At 46.6% G+C, this 16,320-nt stretch overlaps 3 protein-coding genes across 3 annotated transcripts; 2 read left to right on the top strand and 1 right to left on the bottom strand.

Annotated features, from left to right (window-relative positions):
* The first annotated feature begins 229 nt into the window (after window positions 1-229).
* Window positions 230-5,084, top strand: LOC128309476 (uncharacterized). The gene is made up of 3 exons (XM_053045877.1): window positions 230-3,634; window positions 3,698-3,901; window positions 3,970-5,084. Exons 1-3 carry the CDS (start codon window positions 230-232, stop codon window positions 4,804-4,806), a joined length of 4,446 nt encoding a protein of 1,481 aa, XP_052901837.1. The 3' UTR covers window positions 4,807-5,084.
* Window positions 5,085-5,204: 120 nt separating this feature from the next.
* On the bottom strand, window positions 5,205-7,027 carry LOC128300091 (uncharacterized). The gene is made up of 4 exons (XM_053036112.1): window positions 6,940-7,027; window positions 6,425-6,827; window positions 5,406-5,685; window positions 5,205-5,327 (listed from the first exon to the last, which is right to left on the bottom strand). Exons 1-4 carry the CDS (start codon window positions 7,025-7,027, stop codon window positions 5,205-5,207), a joined length of 894 nt encoding a protein of 297 aa, XP_052892072.1.
* A 3,362-nt stretch (window positions 7,028-10,389) lies between these two features.
* Window positions 10,390-14,869, top strand: LOC128304843 (general transcription factor IIH subunit 1). The gene is made up of 5 exons (XM_053042088.1): window positions 10,390-10,518; window positions 12,086-12,431; window positions 12,497-13,954; window positions 14,045-14,220; window positions 14,305-14,869. Exons 2-5 carry the CDS (start codon window positions 12,278-12,280, stop codon window positions 14,428-14,430), a joined length of 1,914 nt encoding a protein of 637 aa, XP_052898048.1. The 5' UTR covers window positions 10,390-10,518; window positions 12,086-12,277; the 3' UTR covers window positions 14,431-14,869.
* The last annotated feature ends 1,451 nt before the right edge of the window (window positions 14,870-16,320 follow it).

The following is a 16,320-nucleotide window of genomic DNA, read 5'->3' as shown; positions in this document are numbered from 1 at the left end:
AAAATGCGCTTCAGTTGACGGCGATAACCGTTGCGTTGGGTTGACAGTTGCCCTTCAAAAATTGTTTACTTGTGTGCGAGCTTCGGTGACGGAAAACAGTGCGTTCTTTTTCCCATCGCATTTTGGCTTGTAGCGAAAAAAGCGAAGTAAAATATCGACAACTTTCCTGTTTGATTCCCCAGCAGCTTCTCCGCGAACCGCTCAGTAAGATGCGATTGTGTGAACTACTATGTTTGCACCGGGTGTAAAAAGTACGTCCGGAAACGTTCGGAACCCGCGACAGCTAAAGCTTGGCTCAGCAGCATCCGCAGCTGCAGCACCATCATCCAGCTCGTCCTGCCCATTGAGCGGAGAGACGCACGAGCACCGTAGAACCCAGCGAAGGTGTACTGGTGCCTTGCCGCCAAACGTAGATGGCCGGTCCCGCGGTACACTAGCGATTGGGTTTGGCAACTTCCTGGAATCTCCCCGTGTGACTGCGGGTGGCTCCCCTGCTAGCGTTGGAATCCGCTGGAATAGCACGAAGGTATACGCTGCGGTTGAACTGCAGTTGGTGTGGTGGGGACAGAAGGCTTCCACCCCGGTGGCAACGCTTCACTGGGCAGAGGGAGGAAAGAACAGTGGCAGCGTCGATTACGAAGTTTGTACCAGTGCAGAGCTATTCCGACGGTATCTGAAAAGCTGCGAGCCGGTGCGCCTGAGACTGTATTCCAAACGCACCGCAACTCTCATCGGAACGGCCAAGGTACCGATCCCGAATAAAATAATTAATTTCTGCGAAGCTGCTGACCCATTGACGGCCGCCACACAAAGCTGCGGAGAGATTCTCAGCGTACGAGGCTTCCGACTCGGTGAACTTTGCTTGGACTTCTCCCTCAAATTCGATCCCAAGGAGCTTCCGGCAAATCCATCCAAACCCGCCAGCTCTCAGTCCCAGAAGGGAAAAGAAAATCGAAAAATGTTATGCGTCGAACAGCCCACTACTGCTGTTGCTCCTCTGAACCCCTTTCCATCCGCTTCGAACTCAGCGCTGATTGTGGAAGGAAAAATAGCTCCACTCCATGAAAGTTCCCAGCGTCCTTTGGCCGATGGGAACCGCCTTCAAGCGGCGAAGAAAAAGTTCAACACGCTGGATAACGAGCGAAGGCGCAAAGTGTTGGATTATCTAACCGGGAAACCGTACGATGATGAACGGGCCCGCTGCTCGTCGGAACTTTCGGCACTGAGTGAGATCTGTTCGATATCGCCGGCGGAAAGCATGATGGAAGCACTCGCCCGATACGATGCTGCTCCCGAGCGCAACAAGCAACCCTATCTGCAGGCGGTCGATTGCATTCGTGTGCTGGTGGAAGGATTGCGACTTACAAGGGCCGGTATGAAGGAAATGCAACATCGCACAAAGCATCAGTGGTTAGCACCGGCAATGTCCGGTTTCATCGTGAAGATGAAGCTTTCCCGCAATCCCAACACAACGCTGCTCAAGTTCAACTCCACATCGATGGCCTTCGATAACGCGGAGGTACTGTTCGAGAGTCAGCCGAAAACCACCAAAATTGCCCTACCCACGGGTGGCGATGAAGGATTGTCGTTTGAGTTCGGTATTCACCTGAACGTTGGCAGTAGCTTCGGAAAGGCTCGACTGTTCATGCTTGGAACGGCCTCCGTTACGCTGCGTGAGCTGCTAGATGGACGTTTAAGTTGCCACAAACGCTGCCCGGTCCGGTTGGCATCTGATGATATTCTACTCGGTACACTGACGCTACGCATGTATCTAGGTCGGCGAGGACTTCACTTCGGATCGGAATTGATCGATGCCGTAATGGTGGACGATGGTAACGTTACGCTTGATACTTCAAGTGATAGTGACACGTGGGATGGTCCTGCAGGTCCCTTGCCAGAACCTTCCAATCAGCACTATTCTCATAGACCACATTCTTGTGGCTATCATCCATTGGGCGGACCGATGCGCCAACGCGGTTTATTCCCACACGCAAGCTGGACGTGCACGAGACACACCGGCTGTCCCGCAGATAATCAAAGTCCTTCCCATGCTAAGGACACGAACACGTCGAAGAATCAGCAGTCGAATCCACCGGGAAGCGAGAACTCGGACGGAATAGCAAGGAATAATCAAAATGAACCACCCGGACAATCACAGCCCGAACCGAAACCAATGGAAACGGAAACAAGTGCTCCGGCAGAACGGGTAAAGCTGCTTCACGGAATACTGCATCTTGGTCAGCTTCGGTCTCTTCCGGTCGATGATTACTTTCTCGTGTGTAATACTTTCTGGACCGACGAACCGAGCTCGCTCACATCGGAACTTTGTCCAGAGGGAGGCGATTTCAACTACCTCCATACGTTCCCGGTGCTTGCGAACGCGACATTCATCGATCGCGTACGCAATCAACACATGAAGGTAGAGCTTTGGCAGAAATCGAAAGGTGAACCGGAAAAGCTGATCGGTCTGACTCGCTTGCCCCTGCATCAGTTCTACATCGCGTTCCGCGATGCCCAGCTAAGCGAACATCTGTCCCACGCCAAGCTGCCTGTCATCTCGATCGATGGTTGGAGCGGCATCGGATCACCACTAGCCGCGGAACCATGCGGTGACATCAAGGCCATACTGGCCATCGGTACCGAGAGCCAGATCGAGCATTTTAAAACCATGCGCAATCTCCAGCACGTATCGAGCGATGTGCCACGTTCGCTAGCCGCTCGTGCCAGCGTGCCCTCCTCAACGGCAGGCTCTCCCACACGCCGAATCTATCCGCGGCCCGAGCACAAATCAATACAATCGATGAACACCGGCACCAAGCAGCCACAAACGTCCGAGGTGGCGAACATGCTGTCGGCGTTTATCGAAAATCTCGCCCAACGCTTGCCAATCTCGTCGGAACGCAGTACGGCACCGAGCTACGATCATAACAATGCTTCCACCGACCAACCGATGGATGTACCGCATGGTGGATCATCACCGCACTCGAATGCAAACAGACCACAGCTACGCAAAACGGCTGATCTGCTGGACAATCTCCAGAAAGCCCTGTCCCAACGGCCTTCCGCTTCTGCGCTGGATGGATTCGGTGGTTTGGGAGGGTTGGGTATGGCTACGCTGCTCGGTGCTGCCACAACACCCGCCGATCAAACACCACCGGCAGCGGGCGCTGGCATCGGTGGTAGTGGACAACCGCTTGACGTTACGGCACCAAACGACGATGGTGGTTTCACTGGAGCGACCGAAAGTGGTATGGATTCTCAACCAACAACAGAGTGCTCAACCAGCACAAGCAGTAAAGCTACACCACCGAGCGCTGAACTCACCTCAGTCCCGATGGACGAATGCAAGGTGTTCCGGGTGGCGATCGAGATCGAACAGGCGGTTAATTTACCGAAGCTCACGATAAGCAAAAAGTATGCCAAGCGGCACAAGACCCGTAATGTGCCCGATACGCTAGAATTAGAGCCGAGTGCGTATGCCACGTTCGAAGGGTACAATTTGAAACCCGGTATGCCGAATACGGTTAAATCGCACGAAGGAATCGTGTACACGACGCACGTACTGGAACGCAACTGTGCTCCCGGTTGGCAGAAGCGCTTCGAGGTGCAACTACCGGTCGATTTAATGATGAACGTAAGCATGATAGTTCGCAATGTAAGTTTCTGGACCGGATTTAATGAATGATTCTCTTTTTAGGATGAAAAACGTTTCATCTTGAAGGTATGGCGTAAGGCGGCATTGAGCGATGCGCCCAAGTGTCGGTTGCTGCCTGCCCCGATGGAGGACGCCGTGATCGGGTTCTGTGCGATTGATTTGAGTGTGTTGCTGTCGGGTATGCCGTACATTCTCGGTTGGTACAACATTATGGACTTTTCCGGACGCTGCAACGGTCAAATTAAGGTACGTCTGATAGTGGGGATCGCGAGCAGAAGGGTGTGCTGACTATCTATCGCTTTTTCTTTCCCTAGGTTAATGTACAACCACTGGAAAATGTGCAAGTGTACAAGGCGCTCGACGAGCAGATGAACTTCCAGATACCACTCTCGATCGATGTGGACTGTACCGCGATCGGACTGGACGCAGCCAACAACACCTCGCTCAGCCGTGCGTTGAAGCGTAAGTTTACCGAGTTGGAAGAAATTACGGAACGATTGAAGGCGCGCCTGTTCGATGTGACCGGCGATGAAGGTGATGACGATCAGTTTGAGCACGACCTGAACACGGAAGCGGAAGAAGAGGAAGATGAATCCTGGGCAGATCAGTTCGGTGACATGTCGAACCAGAAGCGCAACAGCCAGTACCCGAACGGTGCGCTAACGCTCACCACCAACACATCGTCCTACTCGATGTGTGCCACTGATCGGCGCGTAAACGATCCACCTGAACGGACCCTTACCGGGTGCTCGAACCAGAACCAAACGGCACGACAGCAACCGGCACAGTTGCAGCTGGAAGATCTGATCCAAACGCACGACATCGATACGCTGATTGATCCGGCCATCATAAAGAATCTCCTCAATCCATCCAACTCGGATGAAACGCCACCGCTCGGTGATGGTGGTGGGCTGGAAGCAGCAACCGATGCGGATATGAGTGATACGAATTCTTCGTCACGATCATCGCTGCTGCCGGTCGATGCGAACGGCATTCCATCAGCGGGTGGTGATAAAGTAAGGCAGATTGCTTCCGCCCTGCAGCGGACTACCATATCCGATGCGAGCTGCGATGCGACCAGTCCCATGCCTACGACCAGTAAATGTCGTGAAGCCCCGGAAGGCGAAACGATGAAGGATGTTAATAATTGAGATTGTAACCTTGAAGTGGCGGGAACGCGGTACAAGAAGCAATTGCATTTTCCGTTTTTAAGTTCTTATATTATCACCGCTTTGGCAAGTTCTCTTTAGCGGTTTAATGTAGTTTGTAGTATTTATCCATTGTGCACACTATTACGTCGGTAATCTTGCGCTTTGTTCGTACCCGAACGAGGTGAACACATTTTACGTAGTATTATTAAAGGCCCGGCAGACTTTTGACAACGACTTGTATTAGCTTTGGAATTCAATACTAAGCTCTTCGATTATGTGTAAACTGTGTCTTGTTAACATTAGCGTGTACTTTACTACTGAAAGAACTCTTATCACTTGCCTTGTCATCATAATCTATCACAAACCGTACAATAATTGCCCGAGCTTAGTGGGAGGTTCTATTCAAACATTGATAGATAATTTTCCAAGCAAAACTTTCGCTTCAACTGCTTGTTACTAATGAACTGTATCGCGGCGCTGGTCTTATCATGCCGATGGTAATATGCACAGTGTCGCACACGCTATAAAGAAAGAAAAATTGGGCCAAAATGTACACACCAGTCACATGTGATCTGTGAACCCGTCTGAATATAGCCTACCTTATATTCCTTCAACGTTTCCATCCGTTTCGTCTGTTCGGAATTGCTCTTCGAGTGGCACCGTGCTTCGTCGAGTTCCTTTACCATACAACGCCGACACAGACAACGCTCCGTTCGCAGATTCTTCCAGTAGTCTACCTCCGGACGTTCGTCACACCGTTGGCAACGGTCGAAATTGTCCGTCTTGCAGATCGTACGTGCGGCCGGCATAATTTTGATAGCGCCACCAAACGAATGATTCCGAATGTCCTTTCGAGTTTTGAAGAGATATGTTCCAACACTGCAAACACACATCAAGAAAGTTCTGTATAACTAATTGACTGATAACGGCGCTCCACCGTGTGTCGAGACCTCTTGAGATTGTTGTACCGATATAGAAGATTTAATGTTGGGTAAATCTGAGAAAGATTCATGAATCTGAATGAATTTTTAAACTAAACGAATGAATCTGAATCTCTTAAAAGATTCATGAATCTTCTAGGCTTTATGAATCATCCAAGATTTAAACCTTCAGATTGTCCATAGCCCCCAAACTCCCCTCTTATGCCTAAATAGCCAAAAATGGTTCCAAGTGCTCTAAGGATTCATGAATCTTTTACGATTCAATTCCCGAATTGAGTAACTCCTCATTAAAGATTCGCATGAGTGATTTGCTCACTCGTAACGAGACCTCAAAGTGAAGAAGTAAGTATCATTAATTAATATGTCTGTTCTTCGTGAAGATCCAAAAGAGTAGCACAGAAGCACTTGCTCTAAATTAAGTTCTAAAATAAGTCACAGCCCTCGACAAGTAAACAGTTGTGGCAATACGCTGAGTCTTATATTGCAGGCACTTTAACCTAAGTGTGATGTCGTGAGAGGATCTTCGGATGTGTCCAGAAGTCCTCTCACTGACGTCTTTATCATAGTCTATAGATTAGGATCCAAGATCCAAGAGCTCCAAGGGCTACATAGGCTTTAGATTACGATTATACCGATAGTTAACTAAAGAATGTCGGAACACGAGTTTATGAACTTACCCAGGATACGCATTCGAATGATCCTTCGCACGTTCGTCCGTTCCACTCCCAAATGGTTTGGCCGCTTGTTTCGGTTTCGATTGCTTCCGTGCCATCAGCTCGTAATCTCCCACACCCGGGCTGTTGCTCACCTCTTCGAAGTTAAACCGCACACTGGTGGCAGCCAGCGGTCCGTAGCCTTTACGGCTGATCCGTTTGCGTAGCGCAGGATGTGCGTCCGGTGTCCCAGAATCGTAGGCGATGTTGTGGCAACCCGGCGCAAGATTCTCACCCAGCAGTTCCGGTTGCTGTCGGCGCATCAATGCATCCATGGCTGGTCCTCGCAGGGGTACCGCTTCCCGCTCGATGCTGGAACCGAAGCAGATCCTTGCCTGGGGTGGACGCTGAATGACGTACTCGAAACCTGAGGAGGATACTGCACACATTTAACACGCCAGTCTGCTCGAACTATTCTTCTCCGCTGCCACTAGAAGTGATGCGACCAACCAAGATCACATCACTCAAGAATGTCCCACCGAAATCATTGCAGCGCCCGAGAATAAGCTGATATTCCTTGCGAGCTTCCCGAAGAAGCAAACGGGAGAACTCGTTCATTTCGATCATCTTCCAACACGAACCACAGTACGTTACACTCCGTACCGTTGAGATGTTTCCACACCGAGTGCCCTAATCAAACTGTGGAACTCCGAAGGCAAACGGTTGTGTCCGTGTCCACACAAAACTCTATCCGAGAAAGCGCATTACTTTAGTGCTGCGGAAAAGCCACGAAGCACGTGCCGGTCCGGGAAAGCCGTTGGAGAAAAGCGCGTGTCTCCATCGTTGTTTTGTGGTAGTTTGGAGGCGGAGTGCCCTAAAGTAAACATGCCCGCGGTCGAGTTTGCATAGTTTGTAAGTTACCCGAACAGGGACGAGGGAACAGGAAGTCGGCTTGAATCTCTGGTGGGTGGAGTATTTTATTGGTGTGATTTATTTACCCCAAAAGCTTAACTCAATCAAACCCAATCCCATTCCTGGGCTTTACAATGATGTCGCCCTTGCGGAGGAGTGGGAAAAGGAATGGGAAATCTGAAATCGAAATTTGAATCCTACCGTCAATCGGATGGAACTATCGAACCGCGGGAGACAAATGATTGGCTCATAAATTGTGCATGTTTGAAGGCGAACTCAAATGAGAACGGAACGTCCAAAAAGGAAAGGGTTTCATTTGGTTATCTAACTCCCACCACTATCGACTATCGGCGTGGGACAATCAATTTGATTGATTAATGAGATGCTTCAGTATGTCTTTATGCCTATTCGGAAGTACCCACGATCTGCACCCAAGAATGTGAACATTGCAAAAGATTATACACTGTCCTTTAAAATGGATTGATTTATTTAGCTGAGAGATGGGTTTTTGGGAGAGGTCTTCCAACAACATAATTCCCTTGGAGACCAGCATTGGATAGCTTTGGAGGGAATTCTAGTATCCCTTCCGTGGTGGGGGTAGGTACCTCCGGAAACATGTGTATTTCCACCACATGAATTCGGAGGGACATTTTCGATTCCCAAAACCATTCATGTCTAAAGATTTATAGCTTCATACCCGTGCCGTGTGGCTCAATAAGCGGAAGCTACGGTTCTCACCAAATCCAGCGTTCCGTCGCGTGACAATCGGTAACTACTTGCTGGTGCAAACTTGTTGGGTGGGAATCATCGACCGTTCGCGAAAAGGGAAAACCTCGGGAACGTGCCCGAGAATATGGAAAGCCTCTCCTTCCCTGTTGGTTTCTTCACACTTTCGCACGCTTTGTAGTAGTTAGCTGAAGAAATGGATCTGTGGAATGTTTGCTTTGTTATTCCAACTTCGAAGTTATGGAGGAAGATTCCATCGACCATTAGTTTTTTTTTTGGGTTCTTTCACCACCACGGAACCCCGGGTTATCATATTCAATTTGGGGGCTTTGACTTCCAAATCATTCTCACCGTTGTTGGAAGCTCATTTAGACAAAGCCTACTTCCACTACCACTACTACTACTATTGCCGATTCACCAAAGGACACACCATCACTTCGATCGAAGTAGTCTTTGGAATGAAAGTCTCTAAGCACGACAGATTATGGTAATTAGACCTGCACCAATAAGCTTTTCCTAGGCGAGTAAAGTTGTAAAGCTTTGTTGAGGCATGAGCCAGCGGCATTAGAACTTTATGACCGTGATGATAACATCTACATCAGTTGTTAATTTGCAACCGAAAATGACAAACTGTGTTCCTTTGTAGTCGGGTTCGCTTCCTCGGGGGAGGAATGTTAATTTTCCCAGTGAATTTTACTACTTTTACCTTCCATTACTGCGTCCCACGAGGGGGTTCCTGGAAGCGATTTTGAACCACCAATAGACAGCGTTTCAACCGGATAGCTTCGTTGATCGTATCACTTTCACCAACAACTGTCTCAACAAACCAGAAAGTACAATTAACTCATCGCTTCGCACGTGTTTTGCAAAATGAAACAAAAAACCCCGAGCGTCGCAGGATGTTCCGTCCGGTCAAGCAAAACCCACAATCAATTCTGATTCGCGCAACCGTGTGGCTTTTTTCGGTTGAGAACGTGCAACAGTTTTTTGCTTTGTTGCTTCGATGCTGGTTGACAAAGGGCGACACAGCATGGAAATGGTGAAAAAAGGCTCGCAAAGCTCGTAAAATTCGTTGGTAGAATCAGGACCGCGGGTGCGCACGGGTAGTGTGTGAAAAGTAAACATTGTTGCAACCGCCCGTAAGGACCCATATTGTCGCGGTCGATGTTTGTACGCGTGCAAAGAATGGCTACGCCGAAAGAATATGTCCTTTGGTGTCCTTCGCCTACTTTTTTACCGCGTGGTTTCCATTTTGCAGGACTCTGCCTCCAGTTCGCGGCACCAGCGCTAGCGCTATGAGGATCACGAATGTTGGTTTTGTCGCTTGGTTGAGGTCGGAACGTTTGGAACAGGTGATTTCGATTTACGGGGGCAATCGATACGCAAATACGATCGGTCACATCCTGCAGAAGAGATTCGTATTTTAGTTTTTCCGTTGTTTGCCAACTAAAAAAATCTAAATAAACAACATCAAAGCTGTCTCAGCTTTTAAGCAGCACTTAAGCAGCGAAGAGGCTGCATCATCATGATGATTCGAGAACATTTTTATATTGTTGTGCCTGAAGAATCTTTAGGGCAGAGTGATTCATACGAATGTTAAGCGAAGAGTCATTCGAATTACGAGTTGACTCTCAAGATATCCATGAACTATGACAGATTTCAAACAGAATATTCAATGTTGTTGATTCATAAAGCGTTGAGGATTCTTGGCTGTGGATTTATTCATCATTAAGGATTCGTGAGTCATTGTGGATCCACGAAACTATGAGGGTTCATGAGTCTTTGACGAATCATGAGTTATTGAGCAATCCGTGTGGAGTAATGAATTTGTAGGAATACAGATTCTGGGTCATTCTTCCAGCTCAAAGATTTATCCAGATTCATATATCTGAATCAGATTCGCACAACACTTCTTAGAATAAATTGGTATTATATTTTTATCACTAGAATTGAATTATATTAAGTGAGTTTGCTTCAACACATTATAATTGCTACATAAATAGATTTCTAGAATGCAAAGTTAATGTTCACAAAAATTGTATCTAGTATCAAAATGTTAACAGATATGATCCCAGATAATATGTTGCAGTGGCAAATAAATAAACCAACGTTTAGTTGCTACTTTTGATTTTAATTAAATTTTTTCCTTTGCGTCGTATAACATATCGTTATTTGACGGTTATTTCCACCGAGCGCAGGGGAGATTCGTTGTTCATCGGCCAACTGTCACATTGGTGCGTGGGGAATCGCACCGCAAACCGAAAGCTGTCATTAATGCGCACCGGGCAGCCAAGATGCATGGGGGAACCAGTCTAAATTTACCATGAAAAATATTTCCTGAATACTAGCGACAGCGGTGTGCGATGTGATTATGTGGTGTTGCGGCAATGAAATGAAACTGTTCCTGTCGAACGAAATTGCACATGGCGGCGGTAGAACATCATGGAATAGGCGCTCCGTAGAAACGCGTCGGAAAACAGGTAAAAACCGGGTGCTTTCGGGCTGGTTTTTGCGTTAAAATGCGTTGGAATGGTCTGTGAATGGGTGAGCGATGGAGTTTGTGCAAATTTCAGGTCCTTTCGGGGTTAAAAATTAGCGGATTTTCCAGAACCGTCCAATGAACCCTTCCGTACCACAGCCGTCAGACGAATGGCTCTGTGATGTGCTGTACCAGTAAGTACGGGCCCTTCAAAGGGCGGACTGGTCGGCTTCTGTTAAGCGAAACAGAGTGATACAAGTGATATGATTTTATCATGAAATTTTGTACGTAAATGGAAATATTTAAATGTAAATTTAATCATGTGTCGTCAAAACCACTTTTATACCTTTAAATTCGGCAGCATAAAATGCAGTGAAAGTAAAGGGAACGAATAAAAAAGGAAAACTGTTCTACAAAAAAAAAACGCGTAATTTTAAAAAGTGTTGCTCGATGCTTCAGCATGTGATCCCCTAATGTAGGAGAGTGTATCGTAATGGTGTCGATTATCAAAAGTGGCATCTCTCGGCTAACTATGTTGCTATGTTGTAAATGGATGATGGTGTATGGCGTTGCAAAAAGATGAAGGCATGACTTTACGTGGTGGTGCGAGCATCCCCGTTCGCGAACGTTGGAAACATATATGAAGAAAAGAAAAGTAGGCCTCGAGGGAAAGTGTACCGATTGCTTTGATTGCGTTCTATTATAAAATATGCTCTTATTTGATGTAATGGTTATTAAATTCAAACAATTATAGCGAATGATATAACATTTTTTATTCGAAAAAACTTAAACAGAAGCAAGTTTAGCACAGCGATGCTAATAAAGAACGCTGTAAAATGCATTTGTTCTTCAATTTTATAATCATGATTCATACATCCGCTACCAAGATCCCAGTGGCATGCGTGTGTTTGTGTGAGTGTGTGCGCGCGCGTTCATACATACCAGAGGGGTTAATTTCAGTCTGGCGTACCGTGTGTAATAGGGGTAGTATTTTCCGACTGTCTCTTCTTGCCACTTTTGCTGCCGTCGTTCGCTCACCATAGTTCGCTATATCAGCGCAAATACGATTCAAATTGTCGTAATTTATGCAGTTTTGTCAAAAACGCACACAACGCTGAAGAAGCCGATTAGGAAAAATATCATGAATGAAATATTACTTCCTAAAGAAATATTGCAATCGCTTGTCGAATCGGAGGAATTCCCTATCTGTCCCTTTTTCCAAGGAAACAAAGTAGGCGCTGACAGTATAGCAGTGATATAGCATAATGCTGAAGATAAGATTTGCTGCTGGCAAATGCTAGCTAGTTGTCGGGTTTTTTTAGTTCTTTGAATCACGAATCTTTGAGGTAAAGAAATCCGGAATTTACGTTGTTAAAACATATTTTTAGCTTCTGTACTGTTGAAATAACCTAAGTACTGGTAGTAAAGAATTCTCGTTCTAGTATCATTTGTTAGCATAGCATTTGTTTTACTAGAGACTATTCAGAAGGTAAAACCTTCTGTTAATTTCTCCCAATACTTGACTACTATTGAACAAAATTATTAATGATTGATTCATTTTATTTTAGGTTGTTCATTCCAATTCCATCCTCCCTAGGAGAGATTTACAATTTTACTGTGGTCAATAGAAAAGTGCCCTACTACTGCTGCCTTGTCGAGAAGCAACATTTCCAGAATTAAATAGCACACTGCGGCTTAAGAAGTCGAATCAACTGGAGGTCTGCTTTTTTAAACGTGCAAACAATCAGAAACTCACAAAGATGACTACCACACGGGAGGACGTACTGCTTCAGATGGGAGAAGTGCGGTTCAAGAAGGGTGACGGGACGCTTTACGTGATGAACGAACGCATCGCCTGGATTGCGGAGCATCGTGACACGGTTGCTGTATCACACCGTTTTCAGGATATAAAAAGTACGCAATCTCCTCCAAACAACCGCCCGTTCACGTTAATAAACTTCATGTGTTTCTTGTTTTAGTGCAAAAAATTTCACCGGAAGGAAAGCCGAAGGTACAGCTGCAGGTCGTACTGCACGATGGCAACAGTTCGACGTTTCACTTCGTCAACCGGCTCGGTCCGCAGGCACAGATGGCCGACCGGGATAAGGTGAAGGAGCTGCTGCAACAGTTGCTGCCAAACTTTCGGCGTAAAATCGACAAGGAGCTGGAGGAAAAGAACCGTATACTGACGGAAAACCCATCGCTCTTGCAGCTGTACAAAGATCTGGTCATAACGCAGGTGTTGACGAGCGAAGAGTTCTGGGCACGGCACGCCAAGGATTACATGAACAAAGAGCAAACGGTAAAGCAAGATATTGGCGTGTCCGGTGCGTTCCTGGCGGACATTAAGCCCCAAACGGATGGGTGTAATGGGTTGCGCTACAATCTAACGGCGGACATTATCGAATGCATCTTTAAAACGTATCCGGCCGTGAAGCGGAAACACACCGAGCACGTGCCGGGAAAGATGACGGAGGCGGAATTTTGGACAAAATTTTTCCAGTCGCACTACTTCCACCGGGACCGTATCGTGGCGGGCGGCACCAAAGACATTTTCACCGAGTGCGGTAAGATCGATGATCAGCAGCTGCGCCAGTCGGTGCAGGAGAATCTCGGCGATCCGTTGCTGGATATACGGGCGTTTGAAGACAATACGCTGGAGGATGGATTTTGCAGTTCCGCCACTGCCAAGCAGCAGACAGTGAACAGCGGCAACATCGTACATCAGAGCATGATCAAGCGCTTCAATCAGCATTCGTTTTCCGTGCTGAAAACGTGCACGGATGTGAAAACGTTAAACTGTGGCATCGGTTCCATACTGTCGGCAACGCCGGTTGCTACGGATTCAGCCACCAACGGTATGGCAGTTACTACGAATGGGAAGGACAAAACGAACAGCAACAGTCAGTCGTCAGATGGCAGCAACAACAACAACAATACGGTGAACGGATACAGCAAGAAAGAGAAAAGGATGCACGATCAGCACCACCTTGCCAATGGGACCACAGCGGAGCACAAGAGTAATGGGACCAGCACGGGAGCGAACGGGGCGTTTGTGGAGCCGACGATTAAGAAGGCTCGGATACAGGCGAAAATTACGTACGATGATCTGGAAGGTGAAGAGGATGAGCGGACCCGTGTGAAGCAGCTGAATTTGACCAAAATAGAACGTTACCTGCATGGGCCTGTGCCAGCCGCAGGTGGCAGTGGTAGTGGTCACGATTCATCACTGCTCTCGCATCAGCGTGGTGAAGGTTCGCGAAGTTTGCATGATTTCGAAACGACACATGCAATGATCCTAGACGCCGCCAATGGAACGTGGAGCAATCGGACACCTCATAAGCTGCTGGTCAGTCCGGCCGCCGCGGTCAGTGCACTGGGTGATCTCAGTCCGGGTGGTGCGCTCATGAGAGGATTCCAGGAACAAAGCCTTGCCCGTAAGTATTGCGCTTTGTCTAAATCAACTTACGGAACTTCTTACCTGATGATCTGAACTGTGTTCTATTCTATTACCATTTCCAACGCAGAACTAGTGCCTCCGGATATTGAGAAGGAAGTGCGTAACCTTTACCTATCGTTGCTGGAATTGCTAAAGGAGTTTTGGAAATGTTTCCCACCAACTACGCCTCAGCTAGAATCGGAAGCAACTCGCATGCACGATATACTGCAACGTTTCGCGATGGTCAAATTGAAGCCTTTTGAGGTATGTACGCCGGCCATCCTCCGGCGGCATACAATCCTGTTTTTGGTGATGTTGTAATTTAATTCTGTCTTTTTCATTTGGTAGGATCGTGCCATGAGAGAACTGTTGCCATTGGGATCCTCGCTAACGCAGCATTTGAATCAACTACTCCAGTCGGCCAACCGGAAGTACGCGATTTGGCAGGATCGGCATCGTCGTACGCACAGGTAGCACTGCTCTCCGATGCTCCACTAGCGGGGCCAAAAGGCATCGGTGCGCCTGTCCACTATCATCACATTGTCCCGACGCCATCGCTGCGTTTGTTACCTTCCTCTAAAGAATTGGTGGCAAATAGCTATCTCCTGTTCGTTTCCATTGTCACCATTACCAAAATCGTCGTCTTCATCGTCCTCGTCTTCGTATTCGTTCTGCTCTTAATATTTTTTCTCTTCGATAATGATGTGTGTAATGCATAAAGGGAGCATTAGAGTTTGCGACCATGCCAAAAGGGGGATTCTTTTTCCATTCGTTCAATGTTTTGATACCCATAAAATGGTTCTGGAATGAATTCGCAAATGGAAGAGAAGTGATAATGAATGTTCCACATCAGGCATCAGCCTGATTCGGCTGTACAGGCACTACTAAATAAAAAAATGTCCGTTCCGATGAAGATTTGTGAATGTTGAATGTTTAACAACTTGATTTATGATCTTGCTCCAGACCGAGCAGATGGGGTAAATGGTTTAACCACAAAAAAGGAGATAGTATTAATGAGGCGATGTGAAAATGACGATGGACAGAAGGAATGGAAATGTAGGAACGAGTTTGGATACGCTGTCTTGTCAACAATCAATTACTTCAAAGATCATGAAATATATTCATATCATCTACGAACATCGATAATTAGTAGTATCCTTGGTTTGTAATGTCTTGGAAAGTTTACCGAATTGCTTTCGTGCCAATTACTATGTGCGGCTACGTCGACATGTAAGTGCAAAGGCAGTAGAACACATTCTGTATAAACAAATGCATACAGCAGCAAATGCATGGTCTTAATTGAACACACTGTTTCGTTTATCCTTAATTTTAAAGCCAACAAATAAAAATCAAAATTCTTGCATCAAAATGATGTGATGGCCTCTTAATATAAGCCGCGTAGAGTTTGCAGTTACGAATTTTGCTTAAAAGGAAAGTTAAAAGGAAACAAACATGGAACAACAACAAACAAAGGAAACAACAAACAAAGGAAGAATCCCACCTGGCAAAATCCCACCCATACATATACAAAACCTTCTCAATAATTTCTCAATACCTTCGCGAAAGGCGTCGTTATTGAGCAGGTTTTGAACATGTGTGCGTGTTCGTGTCCCTCCGGCGTTCGTGTCCTCTTCGGGTATCGAGACACTTCTTTCCATGTGTTAGTGTTAGTTTTCCCTTCCATTTCTTTCGTTCTGTTCGGCGACGAAGGAAACACAGTCGATACACAACACTTGCAACACGAAATAATTAATTTTATTTTTAATATAAAAATATTTGTTACATCACTTTTACACTATTTTCACTGCACTTTGAACAACCAAAACCAAGAAATAAACGAACAAAAATTTTCACTATTACGGCTGTACGAAAGCAGCCTTCCTTCGCTGTGCACATGACTGTGCGGATGACGCTTCCAATGACGCCGTCGGTCGCTCCTGGAATCGTCGTCTGAAACACAAGGAACTAGAAAAAATGATATTAGAAAAGGTCCCAAACATTATCTTACACTTTATCTTACCTTATGCAACATGATGCACTAATATTTCACTGCTCCACGGCCGACTTACAAGCGTGCATCTTGCAAGCTGACTGTGTGCATGAGTGTGTTCTTCTTTCACTCTCGATCTTTTCCGATCGCGGTTGGAATTGCCACTACACATTGACAAAACGAGTAAAAAAACACATCCGCATTGCTCGATACGGTAAATTCGACACCAACACCAGAGCAAACGCGCTAAATTTCGTGTCCGTACAGCAAAAACCGAAGGCAAACTTCGGGAAATGTCATATGGGATGTGAATTTTGTGCCCGAAGGAGCAAAATGAGAGAAGGAATAAAAGTAATACAAAAATCGTATCTTCT

This window comes from Anopheles moucheti, chromosome 2 (assembly GCF_943734755.1).
Source record: "Anopheles moucheti chromosome 2, idAnoMoucSN_F20_07, whole genome shotgun sequence".
NCBI classification, from domain to species: domain Eukaryota; kingdom Metazoa; phylum Arthropoda; class Insecta; order Diptera; family Culicidae; genus Anopheles; species Anopheles moucheti.
The sequence above is the reverse complement of the archived record's forward strand: the minus strand, read 5'-3'. Positions and strand labels throughout refer to the sequence as shown.